This window comes from Hirundo rustica, chromosome 1 (assembly GCF_015227805.2).
Source record: "Hirundo rustica isolate bHirRus1 chromosome 1, bHirRus1.pri.v3, whole genome shotgun sequence".
Taxonomy (NCBI): Eukaryota; Metazoa; Chordata; class Aves; order Passeriformes; family Hirundinidae; genus Hirundo; species Hirundo rustica.
Genome location: NC_053450.1, coordinates 55,550,056 through 55,575,528, shown reverse-complemented (window position 1 = coordinate 55,575,528; position 25,473 = coordinate 55,550,056). Strand labels below are relative to the sequence as shown.

At 35.5% G+C, this 25,473-nt stretch overlaps 1 protein-coding gene across 3 annotated transcripts in view; it reads left to right on the top strand.

Moving 5' to 3' along the window:
* CDH19 (cadherin 19) overlaps positions 1 to 13,565 on the top strand; it is a 115,851-nt gene extending 102,286 nt beyond the window's left edge. For all 3 annotated transcript variants that reach the window (XM_040079435.2, XM_040079427.1, XM_058422549.1), the window contains 3 exons: positions 6,919 to 7,036; positions 8,985 to 9,236; positions 12,375 to 13,565. In XM_040079435.2, coding sequence (XP_039935369.1) covers positions 6,919 to 7,036; positions 8,985 to 9,236; positions 12,375 to 12,868 — 864 coding nt within the window. In that variant the 3' untranslated portion in view covers positions 12,869 to 13,565. The remainder of the gene's footprint in view (positions 1 to 6,918; positions 7,037 to 8,984; positions 9,237 to 12,374) is intronic.
* The last annotated feature ends 11,908 nt before the right edge of the window (positions 13,566 to 25,473 follow it).

The window sequence follows — 25,473 nt, the reverse complement described above, 5'->3', positions numbered from 1 at the left end:
GAAAATATTTATTGTGAACTGAATTCAAACCCTGACTAGTTCAGTGCAAGTCTGAAAATGTTTAAGACACAGTCCTTACACCATCTTTCCTAGCTGGCAGCTTAAGCTATTGTTATATTAAACATCCTTCCCAGGAGGTTATTTTCCATTTCCTACTTGATATCCATGTGAATGGCGTATCATCAGTCAGCTGCCCCAATTCCTAGGTCCACTGCTGTCTTTCCATTTTCCTCCTGTAAAAATAAAGTCCAGGATGTTAAAAGTTACGTGGGGTTTTTTGTTGGTGGTGGGTTTTTTGGGGTGTTTTTTTTGTTTTTTTGTGTTTTTTTGTTTGTTTGTTTGTTTGTTTGTTTGTGGGGGGGTTTTGTTTGGTTTTTTTTTGTTTTGTTTTGTCGGTTGGTTGGTTTGGTTTGGGTTTTTAGTTGGTTGGTTGGTTTTTTTGTTTGTTGTTTGTTGCTTGTTGTTTGTTTGTGGGTTTTTTAGGTCTTTTTTGTTTAGGTCTTTTTTAAAGAAAAAGATACAAAATAAACAACAACATCCAAAAAAACCCTACCAAACAAAAAACAGCTCTAAAGAGAAAAATCAATGTTTTCCTGCCACTGTAAAGAATTATTTGGACATTAAAAAATACTTTTGGGATATCTGTGATGGTTCTGTTTAAATATTTTGTTATGCTGATTTCTGAATCAAAGAGCCTCTCTTTTTATGCCATTTTGGTTACTTTGACCTCGATTAGTCTGCAGGTAAATGAAGCTTTTCCTGTTGCTCAAGTGATCTCTTTATAGCCTTTTACATGCATTTACATGTTTCTCTATCAACAACTACTTTGTTCTGCATTTGGAAATCTTCCTGTCTGCAAAGGGTAACTCTGTTTAGGAGATATTTGGAAAAAAACCATTTCTATAGGTCTTTGGGTGTCTTACTGACAGATAAAAATGCAGGCATTAAATCAGCTGCACTTTATGTTTCTTGGCTTCAAGACACCATGAATTAAATATAGACACTTCTAACACGGATATTTTTTGTCCATGTTTTGCATGTGCCTACATGATAAAAACCCAGGTGATTTATTTCTCAAGGTTTTAAGTATTCCATAGTTGCCTACTAATAAATAATATCTGTATGCTACCCTATTAATAGCTACATTTCAATATCAATTACATATTACATATTAAGTATTTTGAAAATCACTGGATAAAATAGTTCTGTAAAGAATGGCAGTGTTAACAATAATAAAAAACTTCTTTAAGTATGGTACACTGAATAATTCTTCTTTGTCATTGCAATATATGATTGAAAGATGAATGCGATATTATTCCCAACTTACAGAAGGGCATAATGTTACTTAGGGTTTTGTGTTTGGTGTTTTTTGTTTTTTTTTTTTTCTTTTTTTCATTGTTATAGGCTTTTGAGAGTCACAGGCATCTTTAGTTTAGCCTGTTGAGACTGTGACAGTAATAGTAAATAATTTTCTCATTAACAAATTATCTTAGGAAGAACAACAGGAAACTGCTACTGAAGTGCATAATTATCACAGTCGGAGTTTATGATATTTTATTCAGTGTTTATGATCTAAACAGAATAGTTAGCTGATGTATCTTCTTTGGTCTTATGATTTATTTTATTTTATTTTATTTTTACTCACAAAAAAAATACCCTTTGTTTTTTGCAGCAAGAAACAAAAAGATTCAAATGTGATTCTATAGGTGGTCTGGTTTTCCACTGAATAATAAAATTTAAATTTCAGGAGAATCAGTTTAAGCAATTAAAAGACTAAAACAGGACATGACATACCTTTTTATCTTAATCATATTTCTGCAGTCAATTTCAAACAGCTTGAAATCTGCTAACATGTTAAGTTGACATCAAAGACTGTATAGCTACAATGTCACATTTCAGTTTTTGAAGCAGGTATGTCTATCCTTTTAGTTGGAATCATTGTGATGAGAGATGTTTTCAGAGGTATTCTGTACTTCTGCAATTCATTTCTTTCCCTGATCTGAGCTGAGTTGTGTCTAATTTCATGGGAAATTCCAAAATATATTTGCATGAATTTACAGAGGTTAGGGGTAAAGGAAGGAAATGCACTGCAGAGGGAAAGATACCACTAAAAAATTGATTGCCTTATTCAATCTAGACATTATCTTGGTGTCAGCCTGGTTTATTGTAAAAGTAATTTAGTCAGGTCACAGTTAAGTTATTTTTACATAGCCTAAGAGTAGGCTGATTTGTTATATAGAATATAAAAAAACTATGGGTAAAACTAATTGTTGTCCTAATTATCCAGACTCAGACACAGTTAATAATAGCTTCAGTCTAGATGAGAGGGCTTGCTTTGAAGTTTTGCATTTTCTGAAAGATTATGAAAATTCTTGGTCTGCTTTTATGGACTGAGTTCTGACCTTCAACACACTGCATAGTCTTTCTGTGAAAGTTATATCTGTGTTTAGCTTAGCCTCCAAAAGTCATTCAGACAAAAGGATTAGATTTCAGTCTGTGGGACCAAAATCCAAATTTGACAATAAAATGGGTGTAAAGAAGATAGATAGGTGTTTTTGGCATCATACTGAATGCATTAATCATGTTTATTAGACATTTTGATTGGAATTTTCCCTATCCATTTAATGTTATAGTTTAGTACTGTCCTATAATACAGAAGTCAGCTGTATACTGCACCGCAACTGAAGTTTTTTTAAAACATTTAAAAAACACTTACACTGCATTGCCACCATTAAATAAATTGTTTTACAAATGAATTGAACATGAAAGTTGTTAAATAGCCTTATATCCCACTACAGCTATAGTTATTGTCAGATAAAATAGAGCAACATTAATAAGGCATTCAAACCTGTGATTTCCATTTGATTGGAACTTTTGACTTTAAAGGTGCGTATAAACACAGCAAATGATGACAATAATGGTCTATTTTTTTTTATATTTTCCATTTATGGGTGTGTACAGTTAGTATAAACCTTTGAACTTCAAAAGAAACATTCTTTACGAATAGTCAAAACACCAAGATGACCAAATCCACCTCAAAGGTAACACTAGAGACATCTCATCAAGAGTGGATCTCAAAAAACCTCAATTCCCAAGATATCAATAAATTAACTCATCTGGAAGATCCAGCTTGAAAGTTTGATGTAGACTGTATCAAAATCCTTCCATTATATACAAGCAAGATGACCATCCAGAATGTATCTACGTGTGGTAATTTCAGACCCTCTGTGAATATTGATCTTTCTTCCTATCAGAAAGGAAGCTAATTCCAGCTGAAGATGAGCTATACTGAACATACTTATATTCTGAATTATTGCTGTCATCTCTAATCCATATTTATTCTGGTAAATCTGAGTTCCTCTAATTTCAAGATCACATATGGAGTGACTTTGATATTGCAGCTTGCTTAGCAATTTTTATTAAATTCAAAGAAGTGATTGAGTACACAGGAGTCAGAGATAAGAAAAAAACCCAAATTTATTTACTCAGTACTTGGCACATAATAAAATAATAAGCAGTTACAGTGAAAGTGAAAAGTAGTCATTTGCTATTACCTCTCTACATAATGAAATGTTGACAGGAGAAAAGAGAGGAAATCTTTAAACAAATTCTATAAGCATATGATTAATGTCAAAAATGAGTAGTTGGCTAAAACAGATCCTTTCTAACAAATTGTGATGCAAAGTGATTTTTCCTAGCAGAGAAATGAAAGTGAGAGCTAAGACAGTGTTTATTATTTCATATTTCAAGTTTTCTTCAACATTTACAAAGTGCATCTGAGCAGTAATGATAAGAAAATAGAAAGTTTAAAAAACAACCAATAATGAATGCATCCTTTAGAGTGTAAAAAAAATGATGAAGCTGTGAAAGCAACATATAATGGAACAGACTCTTACACTAAGCTATACCTGTAGATGCACCGAGTGTAACCCGTGATGTTTTAAAAGACTGGGCACAGTGGCCCATGGAAAATTCCTTTTTGTTCCGTTTTATGTGGACCATCATTCCACAACATTATCTTTTAGCAGAATGGCACAGGTGGGAGAAGTTTATTCGCGTATGTGAGCAAACATAAAAAAGCACCTCAGTGTCATGGCACCAGCTTTGTAATTGTTAATCCTTTGGAGATAAGTACACAATTTTATTTATAGTTGAGCAGAAACATTTACAGTAGACACAGTCAGTCCAATACTGTGCCAATTTGCTTTTCAAAACAGAAGCAGTCAAGAGGAGAACCTGGGTCTTGAGGTAAAAGGTCTACCTGGAACATGCAGTGCTGACTACAGTAATTAAAACTAATCTTTCACCTGCTCTAAACTCTGATGACCAGTAAATATTATGAGATTGAGAAAAACTTACTGCTTACAAAACTTCTACCAATTTGAACAAAACCAGTTCTGTACTCCCAAAAGAAATGGGTGATTAGGTCTCCTACATCCTATGAGCCCCAGCAGAACTCCTCTTGAAGGATGTTTTGTGGAAAACAAAACAAAGAAACTGAAGTTTACAGGAAAGAGAGAGGTGGCAAATATTACTTTCCTCCATCTCTCTAAGAGGATTAGTAAGACTAGCACTCAAAGGACTCAACACTCTACACTCAGAGTTTTCTAGCATCAAAATTAAGAGTACTGTTGCTATTCAGATGGACAATTAATGCCTTAAGTTTAACTTAGTTGAAAGGCCATAGAAGCAGAAAGGGCTGAACAAAGAAGCTTTGATCCTTCCTTCTGTTCCTCTCCATAATTCCAATTCAATAATGCCATTTGGCGCTGAGGAAATAAATTTCCAGTGAAGTTTTATCAAGATTACCTGGCAGTCAACTACTCCATAAGCCACATTTTTTCATTTACAAGCTAAAGAGAGCATAGATGCCATTCCCACAACCTGGGCTGGCATGTGTATAAGGAATTTCTTCCTTTTTCAGTTTGCCAGGGTGGAAATTTTTGTTCAGATACATTTCTCACATCTGACTTACCCAATATCTTCCTGTTGTTGTCATCTACACTTATCACAAACCTTCCAGATTCCAAACTTTCACCTCCATTTAGGCCTGAAATTAATATCTTCCTGTTTCCAGTCTATGCTTGTGGTGGCTTATTTTATGGAAAATTCTCTCTTTGATATCACATTGGGATATATTCTTTAAGTCCTCCAGAGCCACAGTTTTTCAAAAAGAATCAAGTGAATTAATCTATATTTTAGAGAAATACCAGCTCATTTTTAAATGAACCACTGGATCTTTAAAGCTTCTGTACTAATGAGAATTGAAATAAGATTTTTCTAAAACAATTAAATTTCAGGCATGTCAACACAACATCTGACATAACCTTGCAAAAGCAACAAATCATTCACTATATTTTCTTTTTTTTACACACTAAAATATAGGAGGTTTGTAAACCTTAACACACAAGCAGTAAGTGCAGTTTTTGAGCATGTGATATCAGTTTCCCTGGTAAAAGGCTAGAATCTCCTAGGTTAGGGGTACAAAAACCTAGGAAACCAGAAGAAAAAAAAAAAAATTCCTTCATTCTGGGTGATTTTTCCTTCAGAGTCAGTAAAATCAGAGGTACTCATTGCTCTCTGAATATTTTGCAGACTAATCTGGGCTTCAGTGAATCTTAGTTGAATACAGCAAGAAGCAAAACATAAGGATTTGCCCTGTCCTTACAAGATGTTCCAAATATTTCCCTGCTGTTAAGGTGAATCGTTGAAGGCATGTGGATATATCTAGAACAGCCATAGGAATCTTGGGTTTGTGCAGAACAGGACACCATAAATCAAAGCCAGGGAAGGTGGTTTGGGATTTTTTCCCAGTTAGCCACATTCTCCTTAGAACTTTCTTGATTGAATCAGATACAGATAAAATGTACAGAGCCAAATACATTCAGTATGTAAAATATGGAAGTCAACAATGAAATAGCAAAACAGTATCTAATTCACAACTGCAGTAATTTTATGATTTTCACACATGATATACTGTTAAAAAGATTTTTTCAAAAGACATTGATGATACCTGGTTGAATGAAAATCACTTCTCTTTTTTTTTTTTTTTTTTTTTTTTTTTGGTATGTAGGTAAGTAACTTTTCTCTACAAAGGAACTGAACTAAAAACAAAACAGAACAAAATGAAGCAAATTAAATATGGCTAAGTAATCTTTGCAGCAAATTATATTACTCTACATATTTAGTATACCTTAATAGAACCTGAATTTTAAGGACAGGCATACATTCATAACAAGATTTATCCTCATCTTTGGCCATGAACATGATACCAGCAAATTTTCAAGAAAAGCTAGAATGGTGTTGGGTTTGTTTTTGCTTTCTTTTAATTAGGTGGCAAAATATTATAAAACATGTCCTTCTTTGCGGTTTAGACTGGATACATAATTTTGTACCCTATTTCTGTTCATATTGAGCATACTCTGAGAACTACATTTCCTTTTAAAAATGAAGCCTGTGGTAATCAAGGAAATGTTACCAGTCGGTTTCTCCTCACGCATTTATTTTTATACCTGTATTTGCATCACCTCAGCTATTTTGTTAGTTCTGAGGAAAGAAAAAAAAAAAAAAAAAAAACCACACCAAACTCCTCTATATATGGGGTGGGTTTTTTTCTATTTATGGAGACTTCATTTTCTCCTGGTCCTTTTATCTGGAAAACCTTTTATATTTTCTCAAGATTTCAATGCTTGTTTATCTCAAATGGATTAAAACTTAAAGCAGAGTACTTGCAGTATATGTCTCAATAAACCTATTTAGGTATTTGGTGAATATTTGCATATTGTGCACTCAATACAGATTCATGGATCACATCTTCAATATCAATAGTTTAATGTACCCGTTATATCCTTTTTATTGTTTTAAAGGACAAGGAAATTCATTTACTCTTAAACAACTCTGTTTTCTTTCTTTTTCCAGCAAATTCAAAGCATCAGTGCTGTGGATCAAGATGACTCAGCAGAAGGTCACCGTTTTTATTTCTCATTGGCTCAGGAGGATGCAAACAGCTCACATTTTACTGTCAAAGACAATCAAGGTAGTGTCAGTCATGCAGCTCTTCAAGACCTTCCGGATGGATGATGCATGCTTCCACTGGGTTCTTAATTTCTTAAAACATTCCATTTAAATAGAAATTTTCATTACAAGAATTGGACATGTCCTGAGGCCCATTTCAAAACAATAATTCAATACTATAATAAAGTATATTTTCCTTTCCAAGTGAATAATATAAACAGCAAAAGGCAGTTTTATTTCAAGGAAAGAAAAAACAGCTGAGATGAAAAATACACTGGTATTCCTTAAAAATTATTTTCTTAATATTGAATATGGTGGTCAATTCCAACTTTCTTTTTAAAATTATTTGCCTAAGAAATAAGACTATTAGAAAGAGAAGACTGATATAAATATAGGACTTTTATTTCATTAATTCAGCAGGACCAACATTATAAAAACAGATAACTAAGAATGCAATCATTTCATAATATATAATATCAAGGAAAACAATAACGAGATGAAAATATAGGTGCAATATTTCATGGAATTTCAAAGAAGTGATCATTTAGTCAGTCTGCTGAAACTACAAAGAAAAGTTTTTTCAGACTAAGCTAAAGTACACATCGTTCTTATTGACCATGCTAATTATTTGAATATTCTGGCTAAGGGAACAAATCAATAGAAATAAGTTTTGGAAAGTTTCAAATACGTTAAATGGCAAACTGCTTCTCAATTATCTTCAAAGTTAGTCAATGTATCAATAAGAAGTTCAATTCCCATCTTCATTAATCTCTCACTCCCTTCCAGGAAGAGATAAGTCATTACACTAAGGTCAAATTGTGCACAAGCCATAAGCCTTTCCCACCTTTCCTCTTTCTGCCCAAAACCCAAGCAGACCCTCAGTTCCTTGGAACCCGTTCAGTTCCTTTTGATGTCTACTAATGGGGAAACCAAAACTTTTTGAAATGTGATGCAATCAGATTTAAATCCATCCCTTGATGCCATATTCAACAGAAATGCCTGGTTGAATTGTGATAGCCCTAAAGAAGAGAAAAAGAGACTGTAGAGCTGTAGGATTTTATCTCTGAACTATGACAGAAACCTAGAACAACTTATATGTGAGGGTGTTAACTTCAGTTTGTATGCACAGATAATAGTAGAAACCCTTTTTTTTCCTACTCCTACATATGCACATATGTAGTCTTCCACTTTGCCATGAGAAAAAAATTCTGACATAGATATATTTATAGATTTTTTTCTTCTTCTTCTTTTCACACATGCATTCAGACAGGACTATTTTGTTTTGCAGCAAACTAAGTTACTTATTTGAATTGATTGATATGCAGCAGGACCTGAATTTAAGCTGTATAGTGTGTTTCTTATAGAACAGATTTCTAAACACTAATAGTTAAATACAAAGCAAAGTGAAAACATCTAAATCTTTTTGCTATTTTAGGTAGAAGCCCAGCTAGCTTCAGTTTTTGTTCCAATAAAGAAATAAAAGAATATTTCAGTGGATTTTTTCTTTCTTTCTCTTCTTCTCCTGGCCACCTGTTTTCACTGTGCTGCTGGACACACTTTTTAACCTTTTTGATTGGCAAACTGTCTATATTTTATCTGTGAACTACTGGCTTGGTAGCAGCTGGATGCATGGAACCATTTTAAGAACCAATTAATTAGTCTGAGCAGGTGTTAGGTACTGAAAAATATGTCAATTTCTTTAGCTCTGAACATTAAAACCAGAGCTCTTTGGTCAAATTTTATTATTGCCCCCTGGAGTACATAAAGCTAAAATAAATGCAATTTATTCACGATTGACAAAACATGCACCAAATGTCAGTGCCTGCTTTACTTTTTTAACTTTCTTAATATGTAGCTTTGCATATTTCTGCAGAGTACTATTGCTTTTAAATAGGTCAGATTCCACTCAATAATATTGTTGTGGTTACAAAATGTATAAATGCATATCACCATTATAATTTATCTTCTAGATAACACAGCTGGAATTTTCACAGGAAAAAGTGGCTTCAGGAGGGAAGAGCAGTTTTTTTTCTACTTGCCAATCTTAATTCAGGATAATGGAACCCCACCGCTGACGAGCACAAATACCCTCACTGTCACTGTCTGCGACTGTGACACTGAAGTTAACACCTTCTACTGTCGATATGGAGCTTTCATGTATTCCTTAGGTCTCAGCACAGAGGCTTTAGTTGCTGCTTTGGCTTGCATATTAATATTCCTTGGTAAGTACAAGTAAGAAAAATTACTTTGCTTCCTTTTACAGAGGGGTTGGTTAAATAACAAAGATGGATCCTTGACTTGAAGACTGGAAGTACTGGGCCATAAGGAAAAATTGAAATAAGGCAAATGTTTCATTTATTTCCTGTTTTCTTAATTATAATTTCTTCCTTCCTCTCCCCAGTTTTCAGTAAAATTTGAATTCTAATACAGTTTCCTAAAATTTGGGTGTAGTTGAGTTATGGTCCTCTTTACTACTCTGGCATTGCAATAATAAAGATTTCAGAGCCCAAAGTCTGTATTGATCACAGGTAAAGCTGAAGACAGCATTACACAAGAAAAATTGCTAGTGCAGGAATATATTAAAATAAGTATAACCTTACTCATTCTCCTCTAGGAATGGCAAATGTAGAACTGAGATCAATTATGAATAATAAAAGGAAAAGGGAATCTGACATCAGTCAGAAAGCTCCGGACACAGAGAGTTTCTCTGCCAATTAAGGTTACATCTCTAGACAGCATTTTCTCCAAATATTAGACATCTCCTTTCTCCTCTCAGGAGACACCGACTGAATCTCCAGTATGTTGCAGTGTCCCTCACACCTAGCAGGCGCTGACCACAGGCTAGCTCAGTCCTGCACTGCGGCTAACGCGGATCGGTCGGGGTTACAGGCAGGGCAAGCAACCTCCTCCCTGTGGGTCTTGGTTCCCCACACCGGCGGGTGGACCTGACGGTGTCACGACTGCGGCAAAGGACAAAGGGTCGACTCTCTCCTGAACAGGGTTAAAGGTGGTTTATTAAAGGGGAGTCCGGCAAGGAGCTCCGCCACTGACCATTGCTGCCCAGAGAGAGCCCGTAGAACCGGGATGCACAAACTTATAAACGGGGGAGGATCAAGGGGTGGCAACAACAGGTCAGCTAATCAGGGAATACGGGGATGTGACAGGGGGTGTTAACTTTTAAACATCGGACCAATCACAAGACGGGAGAAGGGGATTTCCCAGGTGCCAGCCTATCACTCGACGCCTCCACTGGATCTTTCCAGAATCCAGGGAAGGGTCCCGAAGTGACAGACAGGGCACCCAAGAGGAGAGAGAGGGGATTGACAAGGACAGGTGGGGGAGTGGGATGATTGACATAAAACAACTTGTTATATAACAAACTCATAGGAGAGGAACCATTACAGAAAACAGGGGCACAGTGGAATGTACCATTACAAAAAACTTCTTATAAAACTTACAAAAAATACTTAATAACTTAATAAAACAACTCTTGCACTACCACACCAGTACCTTTGGGAATTTGTGGATGTGAAAACTGGGATTGAGAGTGGTTCAAATGCACAGGAGTTTTTCTACTACCTCTGTAAAGGGTCGTGCACAGCTGGAAAACAGCACTCAAAATCAAACCAACAACTCAAGGCTGGCCATTTTAGACACTGGCCATTTGTTGACTCCATAGCAAAGCCAAGGGATTCACTACTTCCCCCTACATCCATGTCCTGGCGTCCAATCAAGGACATGGGAACATACAATGAGTTTGTTTTTTCTAGTCTTGCCTGCACTTCCAGAGTCATCTTGTTTAAATCTGAGCTTAGATATCTGCCTCTGTCTTTTAGTCAGTTTATGCTTACAGGTCAGTGTGCATTTCAAGATTTGTTTGATGGTGTCAGGGTATCTGAATAGGTTCACTTGGTGTTATTGACCTCAGGGACTAAGGATCAGGCAACCTGTATCACTGCATTATCCAGGCCATCAGAGGAATTATTCATCAATGATTTATTGGGTTCTTGAAGAAAGGTTCTCCTTCCAGGTTGAATAAAGCCATGATGTCTAGTGGGCCTATTCATATCACAAAAGTCAAAGCATCAATACTGATATATACGTTAGTCCAAAAGAAGAGAAAACCTAATCCACTAAACTGTTTACAAACACAAATATTTTAAATTCCTTAAATATTTTAATGTGTTTTTGTAATTATTTTAAATTAAATAATAAAATATTATTCTATTATATATATTGTATATTCTATGTTCTCTATTCTATGTTCTATATTCTATATACTATATACTATATATATATATATATTCTATATATAATGTTTGCGATTTATCTCTGAAAACTAATTTTCAAGTAGGAAATACACCATCAGAAGAGTTCACCAGGTAAAGCATATGGAAAGTTAAAACCACATATTTTGTGAATACATAGTAGAAATTCTTGTTTTCAGTGCTTTCAAATCTTGTGTTGGCATCTCTCAAGCAAATAGAATAGTTTACTGTAAACAGGTAGGGGAAAAAAAACCCAAAAAACTACTTCAGGTTCCTCATATTTTTAAGTTAAGTAAAATGCTGTAATTCTTGGTAGTTGTATCATTTTATTTCCTGAGTAGAAAATGTACATAAGTAGAACTACAGCAAGATATAGTTAAAACAGAAAGAAATAATCTCTCTGGAAGTTATAGAATAATTCAAATGGATTTTTCAGTTAAAATGGAATTATGCAGAATTAAAAAAAAATAATGCTTTGAAGGAAAAATTAAGAAAGTTTTCACATATGAAAGAAATAAGTTCATCTGATCCATAGGCCTTGACAGTAAAATGACACAGAATTTAGTGAGTCTTCAAACCAGCACAACACAAAGAGTTGAACACCATTCTGTATAGTCTGTGGAACTGAATGATTCAACCAGGTGAGGAGGATATCTTGCTCGTTGTCTCATTTTTCATTTGATCTTGATGGAGCTTTTATCAGAGAGCTTGATAGAGATTAAGAATTTAAATTCTGAATGTGAAATGGATATATTATGTGATAAAAAAAGCACTTTCAAAAGGCATAACCTGTGTCTCCATCAGTTTCAAATTTGCATCTACCAAAGGAAATGCTCCATTTAATTTGTCTTTTTTACAAGTCCCTTTGTAGCCATTCTCCCAACATACCCATTGCTCATCTCAAAACCATAAAATCCATAAAAATTACAGCTCCATAAATTTGTTAAAATAGCTTCACTTTGCAGCAGCATTGATACTAAGATAAGAAGTTGGTTTTTTGTTTGTTTTTTTTAATCTTTCCAAGCACATTCAAAGTCTCTAGTTCTGTTTAACTTTTCCCTTGTCCCTTCTCTTTTCTTTTTATTTTGTCAGTGTTCTTCTTGGCAATTGTAACCATAAGGCAGCAGCAGCAGAAGAAGCCTCCCTTTTCAGAGAAGATGGAAGAATTTAGAGAGAACATTGTCAGTTATGACGATGAAGGAGGGGGTGAGGAGGACACAGAAGCCTTTGATATCTCAGCACTGAGGACACGCACTGTCATGCGAACGCACAAACCTCGGAAGAAGCTGGCCTCTGAAATCCAGAGCCTCTACAGACAGTCTCTGCAGGTGGGCCCAGACAGTGCAATCTTCAGGCAGTTCATTTCAGAAAAGCTCGAAGAAGCAAATACGGATCCTAGCGTTCCTCCCTATGACTCACTTCAGACCTATGCCTTTGAGGGCACTGGCTCCTCGGCAGGATCCCTCAGCTCCTTGGGTTCAAACACTTCAGACATGGATCAAAGCTACGACTACCTTGCAGACTGGGGACCTCACTTTAAACAGCTTGCAGGCATGTACTCTTCCCATAGAACTGTGGAGGATTAGGCACTCTTTGAATTGTTCGTTTTCCTAAGTCTCAGCAACAAAATGCAGCTGTGCATTTTTTAAAAAGGAGATCATCCCACATTAAAACATGAGAAATAAGAGCCCAAGGGTTTTAATATGGTAAGTTTGGGATGTGGAAACCTCTTGAAAGGATAAAACACGCTGGAAGTGTTACCACATGAAGGGATGGAGGTTATAGTTTGAAAACCTTGTGTTAATCTAAGTGTTTAAATGCAAACTTTGCTGCTTTGGATATCAAGATCCTCTTCTGGATACTGAAAATCTGGATCTTGCTTGTGCAAAAAAAGGAGTAGAAGCCATAAATGGATGTTGTAAACATTCTGTCATCCATAAGCTTTAAACAGTTTCCAAAGATGACAGACTTTTGCTGTTGCAGTTGAATACATACATTAACCAAAGTTAAACACGCATATTTGTATAATGCTTCATTATATAAATATAATTGTGTGACAAAGTAGACCCTAGATATTCTAATGCCATTGTCAAAAGTGCTGACAAAATAATCTATTTATTGTTCATAGAATGATAAAACTAAAACAAATATCTTTTCCTATCAGTATAAAAATAAAAAAGCCTATTATGGCATCAGCAAGTATTTGATAACATTTTAGTTTTTAATGAAGCTATTGGAAAATGTGTAAACCAGTACTTAATCTGGCAAATGGGATAGGAAAAAGAATCAATATTTTATTTAAATACTGCAATTGACCACATTATATATTACTGCATTTAGAACAAAATGCTGTCCAAATACAGACATTTTTCCTTTTATTAAGAGTTTAAAGGATGACTGATTTACCAGCACAGATTTATTTTTTTATTATAGAATATAAAATTAGCTGCAGTAGTCAGTTTTATTATAACAATATTAAGAATCTTTAAAATGCTAAACTGATGGTTATAAAACTTTATGTATGACATTAGATAATAAGATAATAAAATGCTTTAAATGTTAATCCACTTTGAAAATTATCCTGAATCATTCTGCAAGACTCAAGTAAGATTTCAAAATTAATTTCACACTGTATTTTTTTTTTTTTCAACCATTCCATAACAGATATAAAGCTATCTCAGAATATTTCTTTACTTATACCACTACTCATCAGCAACTTTGGAACTGAAGTTATCAAATGTTTTCAAAATGGTCTGTCTGGGAAAAACAACATGCCTGTATTTTATTCACCTCTCTTTCACTGAGTATTCATTTTACAGAAACTATATCCTGCAATCAACAGATTCAATCACCTAAAGGCTGGCATCACGATAAATCAAATTATGCAACATATTTCTTTCTGTTTTCCTCTTTTTTTTTTTTTTTTTTTTTTTTTTTTTCCCTTCTTTTTCTAAGGTAAGTAGGTAAGATTTTAGGTAAGTGCAACTGAATTACAGAGTCAGGAAAGCTTATGCAAGGAAGAAACAAACAAATAAATCAGCCCCAACAAACAAATTCTGCAATGTTTACTACAGTTGCTCATCACTGAAGAAAACCAAGGTATGTAGGCTAAGTAGAAAAGTGCCAGTGCAGAGTTTAAATTCCTGGTACCTAAAAATAAAACATGGAGGGGTTTGAAAATCAGGAGAGATTTCCAGTGTGAGGTCTGGTAAGGACAGAAATATTATTCATTATATTCACAGCTGGAAAAATATTGGTAGGGGGTAAGGGGGCAGGGTGACCATCTCACTAGGTGCAGATGAAGCAGCACCTGCTTCATAAGGAAAAAAAAAAAAAAAAAAATTCTTGCCAGTCTCATTGTAGGATGCCAGTGTGAATGAGCAGCTACAAATAAGCTTTAAAAGATGCACAAGTAAAAAGACTGTGTTAATGACTCTAACCTTTTATTCCTATGCCTTTCAAACAGGTGGGGCAAAATTACTTTCATTTGAGAAAATATTTTACATCTAAATAATTTGCTCCATGGAGGGACTACAGAAAGAGAGAACAACTACACACCACTGGTTGTTGACAATAGTGAAAACTACATGTTTAGGACTAGGTCTATAGATTTATGCGGGTTATACCCTAAACAAATCCTTATTCCACAGATGGTCCCAGCGGCTTTAAGAGATTTCTTTGTGCTTTCAGGTTGTATTTAGTACAAAAAGGATAACAGTGTCTGATCCTTTCTCAATCCAGAGATTTTGTCCATTTATGTGGGAAAATAGCCTTTAACACCAAACCATTGTGTTTGTAATATTCTCTCTTTACTGTGAGGTATTTTAACCATAAATAATAATTTTTGTAAGTAGTGCATACCACTAACAGAGTTTTTGTAACCCATGTAGGCCATTGTCAGTAATTTCTATGTGAAAAAGAATAATGGCCTGCAATGGATCTTAAATGATCTTTAACTGAAAAAAGGGGCCTTAGATCATGTTTACATAACAGAGAAAGGACATGTCTTGCTCTGAAACAAGAAGTTATTCCTAGTTGTTACTGGACTATACCTTAGTAGTTTCCTGGTATACAATCTAAGCCTTGTCAATTTATTTCCACATGTGAGAAAAGAACCACTGAACTTACCCGGTTATTTCAAACTTCCTTTAAGTTTGCTGAAGAATGTGTAGAAAAAGGTTTGTTAGGAAAGTCTTCTTATTTGAAGGAAGCAAACCTTCTAAGAAAAAAATTGTCATATAAGAGATCACAGTCATGAGTAACATGAAATTAATACAGGATAAGTTATAAGGTGGAGTTTCTGATTATGAAATCTATTAAATCGTGGCATGGTTTTCCCAATAGAATCCTCCATTATCTTTATCTTTCAAAATTTGTTTACTAGCTAGAATCCACTATGTTATTGGCTGAACTGAAGAGTGCAAATATGGTGACAGATGATAAATAAATATTCAGCTGTTCATGACTTGCCCAAGGGAATATAAGGAAGACTTATCACTGGTGAAAGGAAATATGATCACACACACAGCTTTTCTATGTGAATGCTTTGAAAAGATATTCCTACAGATGTCTTTTTTTTGTACTCTGGTAAAGAGAGAGTTTACGAACTAGTGAAATACAACTCAGAAGACTGGCTTTCTGTTTCAGTCTCACACATATGGATTCAGAGTGTTGTGGGGGTTTTTTTTAATTATATAAAAATGAAGGAAATTAAGACTATGGATATATAATAAATGCTTAGCGTTCAGATGTCTAAAATGAAAAAAATATATAAACAAATCACTTGATAGGATATTGCAGCTTCAGATTCATTGCTGTGACCGGAAAAAATTATTTTGTTTATCAATTAAGCCAAAATAAAAAGTTTCAATTTGGTTTTCACTTTTACATCCCAATGCAGGTTTTTTTTATTATCATAACACTGGGAAGAAATTTTGCATATTTCCTCAGTCTATTTGCATAGACTGAGGATAGTCTTAGTCTTCAATTCACGTAGTCTTCCCACTGCATTTTTTCTCACAGGTATTGTCATTGCACTCCTAGCTTTGCTTTCAGAGTCTGCATTGGAAATCTGGTTGTTTTAACACTCATTCTTAATTATAAGGGGTCACCCAGTCAGATGAGTGCAAAATTAGTTTGAAAAGACAGTGTGCATTTTATGCTTGAAATTCAGATCTAATATATGCTCTCTAAGGAGCAGAAGTTGAAGGAGAAGGAGTTGAAGGAATGTGATTTTACATTCTGGAAAAGAAGGCATTTCATGCTTGATCCAGATTACAAACAAATAGAATAGAATTTATACAAAAAAACCCCAGTAGCTATTAGTAAAGTCAGTAACATTTTTCTACCAGAAAACTGGTAAACCTATGTCTTATAAGGAAAAATAGAGAGGATTAATGTTTATTAAAAAAAAAAAAAAAGCTGACATATTTGAAAATAATAATTTGATTGTTTTCATATTTGTTTAGGAAAGGAGAAATTCTTCATACATGATCCTATACCAGCCTTCTGTCTCATACATGGAGTTTAAGGAACAGTAACATTTAACTCTAATATGCACAGAAAGATAAAACATGCAAACAGAGAGATTGCTTACATCAGAAGACACCCTACCCTCAGCAAACAGATAATAACATTAGTCAGAAATATGTGTAGGACTCAACAAAATGTGTGCCACCAAAGGTAGTTAGATATACGGCACTAAGAGCAAAAATTAATAAATATAATTAGAAAGCATCAGTGCTTCAAAAACCTCTCAAGCAGCAGAAACTGGAACAGGATATCCAAGGCTCTTAATTCCCTACACATTTTCATTATTATTTAGATAATAATCTCATAATATTAAAGTCTACAGTTTAAGTAGTACTCCACATATGGGGGTTCAAATAGATTTGGTTTGTGGAGAGACAATAGTCTGCAAACATATATGACCAAGAAGTTATTAGATAAAAGCTTAAAAGAATACAAACTTACCCATAGGATTATTTATTTATTTATTTATTTATTTATTTATTTACTTATGTATTCAGTCTCTGTCATTAAAAAATTGTCTGAAAAGACTTTAAAAAGGATATCTTTGACAAATTTTTAGTAGCTTAGGAGACGGAAAAGGAATTTTTAATATACTGATCCAGGAAATTGGACTTAAGAATGACAAAAATATCCCACGTTATTAATACTGCATACACCTGAGAGTTAAGCAAAAATTGGATGACCCTGAAGAAAGGAAAATAGAAAACGGTGAAAATGTAGTGACAAAAATACAGATCATCTACTCTAGAAATAGTCCTCAAAAAGAAAAGTCTGCTGTTTTACTGGGCACTTATCCAGTAGACAATTAAATGGGACAAGGACAGTCTAGTTGCTAAAATAACTATGAAATGACAACAACATTCATTCCAGAAAAGGAATAAAAAATCAAAAAATAATAAAACCTGTATAATACAATAGATAATATAAAATGTTGACAATGAACCTAAATTGATATTAGACTACCCAACTGTTTAATTACCTGACAGCTGTTAATTACTGTTTGTCAGATTCTGACCAGCCACAGTACTATTGTTTCTGAAATTCCCACATTCGTTTAAATAGTATGCCAAAAGTAGTTCCAATATTATCATTAAAGTATTTTCATAGGATGAAACTCTATTTTCTAATTTACTATTTACTGCAGATATACAAAAACTTCGGCAAAACAAAATAAGGTGTCCAAGAGATATAAAAGAAGTGATAAAGAAGTTATCCTTACATGTTTCCTTCTAGACTTTCAACAGCCTAATTCAATATGTCCACATTTCATTAGTATCTGATGAACCTCATTTCATTGGTTGCAAATGACAATTTACTTATAACGCTTATGAATTCAAAGTATTACTGCAATTACTTTACAATTATTTTATAAGAATTCTCAAAGATCAGTGTCTAAAGTAATACATCTTCCAGGTTCTTTCTGTAGCTTGTTATCACAAAGTCTTACTCTGATTTCCCACTACTGAATGAAAAAATAGCCTAGTCAGCTTCTATAAGTGCTTACATCCCCTGTGGTTCATCTCACTCAATCTCAGCCACCTAAAAACTAGAGTAAGCTATTCAACTTCCTTCCCATCCTGCATTGCCACTATGTCAGACACCACAGAAATTCAAGGCAGGCTGGACTCTCCAGGACTTCAAAACAAGAGAGGCACCTTTGCTTATAGGAAAGGTTTAGACACAGTAGACCTTCCATAGCAAAAAACTCCTCCTAATACCTCTCCTTCATCTCACTGTGGACACTAACTCACTGGAAATCACTCCCAAAGCTTCATCTACTTTCCCCAGTCTGATAGGGGTATAGGGACTCATCTTAGTCCTTTTACCTTCATATAAATTTGGAATAAAAAAAAACAAAAACCAACTTTTTTTTCTTTGGTTATAGCTCCTGTCAATCTTGAATGAGTATTATTGCTTTATATTTTCCTACTAACAGCTAAAGGTTTCCTAGTATCTCCTTGTGGAGCTAGCTATTTTGACACAACAAATTTCAGGAAATTCAGAGAAAGGTGCATAAAATTAAGGCCAGAAGAGGTCAAATGAGGTCAAATGATTCCTGTAGTTGGCTAGCTCCTGAGCTGGAAACAACTTGTAGATCCTGAAATATCATCCATCATTTTTCTTTCACTCAGTGGCCATGCAGAACCCAGTCAAGGTGGTGAGCACCTTGTTTGTGTGTAAATCACCCTCTATTTTGTATACTTTTGTTAATAATATTGTTGATACTGTTCATTTCTCATTCCATTAATATTTGTTTCCAGTAAATTTTCCTCTCAACCCATAGTCTCTGCCTTTGTCCCTCTCTCACCAGAAGGGGGCATAGGGAAAGGGGGTATCTTATTTGGAGTTTAATTTCCAGCTGGTTTTAAACCACAACATTTAATATAAAAAACTCTATATTCATCTAAGTTGGTGAGTTCTGGTTTTGTAAGGCCACTGGGAAAAACTTTTCAGTGTGTGACCAAAATATTTGATTTAGAATGGTTTTCATGTTTGCTAGCATTTTTACACATTAATCTTTCTTCTCCAATCTCTATGTCTGATTGTATTTTATATGGTTTGTTCTAAACAGATTGAACACTTTTTTACTCTAAAGCTAATTTTAAAATAGGTTGCAATATTGCATCCACTCAGTGATCAGAAGCTAAGCACAAGTAAGCTGTTAGCACCTTGTAGCATCCTGTTCCAATCCAGCATCCTGGGACAATATTTCAAGGCCTCTTCTCATTTTACAATTTTATTATATTCTGGATATAAAGACCATGTTCATTGTACAGCAAATAACTCTTTCAAACAAATACAGTGTAGTGGTTTCACATTTACTAAATTTTGGTCTTGGTACTTACTCTCTTTCTGTGGGAGAGAGACTAGGAGAAAAACAAAGCAGGCTCAACTTTAAAACTGACAAATAGTTTTATTAACATACACTAAAAGAATACAAAAAAAGAAAGTTGGAAAAAAAAATGGAATGAAACTTTAAAAACACTCTTCCCTCCCCTTACAAACTGTTCACTTTCTTACAAAACAACATAAAGAGAGAAAACTTGTAATTTTCAGTCAGTTTCACTATCTGACAATAGTTTTTCATCAAATCTTTAGGGGAAGAGTCTCTCCTAGAGTCATGGATCCCACTGACAACCTAGAACAGTTCTCTTGTGGGTTTTAAACTGTCACAAAAACAACCGCCCGGAGAAACTTGCCTTTGTGACCCCTCCCATTAGCAGTTTCCCAAGCTGCTTATGGGTCATGGGTCTTAGACTTTTGCATACTGAGGTGTCACCTTTTAAAGATTAATAACTCTAAAGCAAAGGATTCTTCATCTCAAGGTACAGAGATATCTTCTCACTTCTTCACTGGCACAGGGGGCTTCTCATCTTTATCTTTGTTCAAGCATCTTATAGGATATTACTTAGTCCATCACAAACACCTTTGCTCAAATCCACACACAAATTAAAACAACCATCTCCCCAAATTCATATCTTTCCCATGATTTAAAGGAATGATCTAAATATAGAGTTCATTTCCATGACTCAAGTAAGAATAGAACAACTAACTCTTCAACCCTCTGTCTCAGTAGTCCTTTCACTCTTGCTCTACTGACTTCATGCTGTTGTTCTTTATGTTCACTCTGTCCTTTCTTACTCTCTCAGAGAAGGGCTAAGCTCTGGAAGCTTCATGTTGCTAAGAAAGAGTTAAATCTGCTTGGAGTCTTTGTCTCTGTCTCTGTAGCTTGTGGTGTCAGATGTTCAAGGCCACGCTGGTGAGGGAGGAAGAACTCACAGAAACATTAGAGATTGGAACACTCGGGCAGTCTGGAATCACAAAAAAAACCCCAGGCAAGATCATAAATGCCTTCTCAGTCCACCCCTCAGTATAAATCGGGGTGGCTTCAGCCTAAATGGTGCCCATAGCTCTTATCAGGGGCCCGGCAGAGATCTCTCTCTGCTCTAGAGAAGTCCGAAGAAAGTAGCTGTTGCAAAACAGCAACCTCCCCTTCCCCACCCCTTCACCCGGGAGCCGATGGAATCTGGCCAGGCCTCAGGCCAGCTCCCCCCAAAAAGGGGGGAGAAGCAGGCCCAGATCAATGTTACCTGTCTCTCTCTGGCCAAAATAAAGAAGAAAAAGGACTCACCTACAGGAAATTCACGGGGTTTTATATGGTACTTCCCAAAGACACAGCTAGTAATTTTTAGTGGTCAGAACAGATGCCAATATTCCAACTAACTCTCTGCTATCTTCCAAAGCAATTCCCAGGTCCTGACCTGGAGAATTATTCTACATTCTTCTATAACTAAAAAACCAAACTATACTAACCCATGTGTCCTGGTTTGGGGACAAATTTGGGAGAAAACCCCTGAACAGGATCCCTCTGGGAAGAAAACCCCAGTGGCCCCTCCCTCCAACCAGTCCGCAAAAAAAAACCTCCTTGGAGAAAAGTGGAAAAAACTATTTTACTAAACAAATAAAGTGCATACAAGTATAAAAAATGAATAATATGAAACAATAAAACCGCTTGTTCTGGAGTGAGATGGCTAACTGAGAAAGTCCTTGCCGTGGGTGTAGCTCGGCTCTCTCTCTCTCAGTCTCTCCTCAGTCCCGGTCCCTCCGGCGCTGCTGGAAAATGCAGAGGTCCAGCCCCGGTGGGCCGCAGGTGCAGCCCCCAGTGCTCCCCTGGGTTTTCAGTCCAGAGCAGGTTTAAAGAGTTCCAAGAAAAAGGAAAAAAAACAGTCCAGGGAACTTCTCTGCCCTAGCTAGCTGAAACTAACTAAAAGCAAAAGAAATCTCTGTCCTGCAGTCTCTCCAAGCCTCTGCCGAACACCCCGTCCGCAGAAGAATGTGGAGGAGTCAGGCAGTTTTCTCAAAACAAACTCCGCGCTTCTCCTTGCTCTTAGAACCAGTCTTAAAGGCACAGGACTCAATATACAGCACAAACAGAACAGACGATTGGGGATACAAGCATCATAAAGTTACCCTAGGACACCATGACATACAAAAGTACAAATACAGATATATAGAATTACGCCATATGATTACATAAAGCTAAATAAAGCTGGAACAAATCATATAAGAGTTACCTGATGGTTACATAATTTTTTATGCTTAAAAAAGCCATAACATATCTCTCAGGCCAAGATAAATCCAGAGAATAGCTGGCCTGTGTTATTTTAATACCAAGCCATTCACAAACAGTGAGCAGCTTGGTATTAAGAACTCCATAGTTGCTACCTACATAACTACAATCACTGGAATGTTTTCAAAGGGAAAACATATTCAGAAACTAAGAATTAATCTCCTAAAATTTCAAGTAATTCTGGAAGATGAATTGCCCTGAAAGGAGGTGAGAATATCCTTTACCTTTTTGTTGGTCTGCATTGCCATAGAAAAAATAAACAATATTAGAATAATATAATTTGTATGTATTTGTCAGAAATGTATTTTCATCCTTGATATTTCTTCAGATTATATATGCAACATGAAATTCTTAATTGTTTACCATGTTTTGATTCATGCACCCCTTTCCAGCAGAAAATTTGTTGGCTTTCTGCTGTCTAACTGTTCCTATGTGATAGATGGTTTGGAGTCATTAAAAAACCCAGCCAACCAACAAACTACAAGTAATCTTCAGGATTTATTGCAACAGGATTGAAATATTTCTTTTCCATTATCATTGGAGAGTGGTAGAGACAATGAGAACATGATTAGAGGAGTAGTCTTCTAAAAAAGATCCACAAACTGATTGCTTCTGTAAAAGCCTGCAAAATTTTGGAACAGCAAAAATTCAAAGAAGAATATATTTGGCTGATGCTTTCTTATCTGCTTTTTCTTCTGTCCAAGAAAAGAACTTTGTAACGCAAGTCATTGTAGGGACAGCCAAATGCACCAAATAGCTGCTGTTGCAGGAGAGCACTCTGGAGTCTTCATCACTTAGGGACAAAGCAGATGTTTTCAGGCTATTAGTATAGTTGATAATTTGATGCCAAATAACAGTGTAAATGGAAAAAAATTATGGGCACTGAAAATTAAGTCCAGCTTCTACCATCTTTCTAATTTTCCTCTATGTCACCCAGGATATAAATTAACTGTTTCTGACATTCCTTGCAAAATACACACAGCATTTGTATCTTGGCTTTCTCTAAAGATCATGCAGAACAATTTTAGCTTTACAAGTTTCTCCTCCTTATTGATTTGCTGGCTTGTAGGATTCTGACAAGTGTGCACTTTTTGCCCTGAGCATTTCCTTGATGTTTCTTTAATGTGAAAAAAAAAAAAAAAAAAAAAAAAAAAAAAAAAAAAAAAAAGAGCAGGAGGGAACCAAAATCTCAGCAAGCAGGTAGAAGTGTCATTCTGGAATGCAGTTTGAAAGACAATAAGAAATAGAACCTATTGTGAGTTCTACAACTGAAGCTGTAATAAAAGAAGAATTTCAACCTTTTTTTAATCTTTGTAGGATGCAAAATACCCTTAGACACAACTAACAACACTCCTGCTATTGCAGAGACCAGGAACATTAGAAATGCTTTCCATTATATCGTTCTCTTAGAGTAACATGTTACTGATATTTCACTGTAGATTTTAAGTTCATGATAGTGCAGTTGGAAGCATTTCTGTAACCCTTTCTAGGGAGTTGAAAATGGGAAAGAAAGTCAAATATGTAATCAGGATTGTTAAACAAAAATTATCTGATCTCATATTCCTTTGATTTTTATTATTATTACCTTATCATGTATTACACAATAATTTGACCTCTGAAATCTGGCAGTTTAACAGTCTAAGTATGGGTGCTTCTTGTCTCCGGGAAATGTTTCAGCAAAAGATAACAAAGTCTTTGTATCAATTTGCACCAAAAAAAGCAAAACCCCCACAACAATAAGCAAGCAAACTCTACAGAAGTTTCATTGGTTCTTGTAGTGGACCTAAACCACCACCAAATCTGTTTGTTTTTTTAATTATTAAAGAGGTGCAAACAGTATTATGCATATGTAGGTAGAGAAAGCATACAAACTGTTTTCTTATATAAATAACATCATCCTAATCCAAACAATTCCAGCTTATTTCTTTCTTTGTTCACAGGCAAATTTCATATATTTTTGCTCCTGACTTCCTGGGAATTTAATATTCCCTGGTGTTGTGGCTTGTTCTGTTGTCCCCCCATTACAATGGTCCTCCCCGAGCTGTGTCCTCCCTTTGAGCTGTCAGTTTCCCCTAGCCTTTCCTTCTGTTCCTGATTGCTCTATCTCAATTCTCTAAACATACCTCCCTCGTCAATCCTTGCTGTCCTCACCCCTTACTACAGAATGTTCTGCAAACCTCAACAGGCGATTGGCCAGGGCTAATTGTATCCTCCCCTAGTGTCCCCTCATAGGCCCCTGCAATGCCTGTCACATCCCTGGACCCTCCTATGTCTTATCCTCATTGGCCATGAATTTGTCCCTGCCTGTAAGACCACCCCAGTTTATGAGCTCATATTCATCCCAGCTTTTGGTCTTTGGTCGTTGTATTCCCAGTTTTAACTTTCCCTCCCGAGGAATAAACTCCTCTTAGATTTAAAACCTGAAGAGCCTCCTCTCATCCTTTGCCTCTGCCTTGCTTGCCTTCTGTGCTAGAACTCCAGCTCTAAACCATCATCTGGGACACCTGCTCCTGGAGAGCATCCCCGGCTGTGTGCAGTGCTGGAAACTGGGCTGTGGAACAACTAGGAACTGCGTCACCCTGCCATTTTTCAGAAGCTGGCATAGCCCAAAAAAAGTCAGATTCAACCTATGCATACCTAAGGCACTTCTTGTATTCCTACCCATTTACTACTATCTCTCATAGCAGTTGAAGGGAAGCCCTGCAACCTGTACCTTAGAGAAGAATGTGAGAGGACGAGAAAAAAAAACCAAGGTCATGTATCTCAAAACCAAAACGAGAAAATTAAGTCTTAGCTAATATTCAATAACAAAGCGTAAACACAAAGAAACAAGGAAAAAAACCCTCAGAACTTGAAAAGCCATTAAAAGGTAAGCTTTAGAGATGAATCTGAGACAGAAACATCAATTTTCTTTCCTGTGTGATGGTTATAAAATGCCACTATACCTTCAACTATCCTTTGAGTTTTCAAAAGCACATATGTGGCAACAGTGTAAAGAGTAGAAAACATCATTTTCTGACAGAAAAACTATTTTCTTCAATGCTATTTACGCTTCGATTTTTTTAGGCTAATCTTTAAGCACATTTCAGGCAGCAGTCCAACTCAATCTGACATTATAGCTTTCAAAAACTTCTTTCTTCTAATCTCAGATGCCTTTTTTGACTACAAATTCTTCCTCATCAAAACAGCTAATTAAGAAAACCCAATTATCCAATTTACAACACATGTTTTAAATTCCTACCACCTGAAACTGATATTCTGAGTCCCTAGTGCATATTTAACCCCGTCTTATGTAAAACAAGTAGAAAATAAACGTCTACTGATTTTCTTGGAAGGTATTTTTCTTTTTACTGAGGATTCTTGGCTGGAGCAATCAACCATCCATACACTGAGAAATCATATTCTAAAAGTCCTTAAATTAGTGTAATTTGGGGGATATTTATAGTGTTTTTGGGTTTTGGTTTTGGTTTTTTTACATGTTGAGCCATTTACTGGGGGTTATATTTCATGCAGATTTGCTTAGATTAA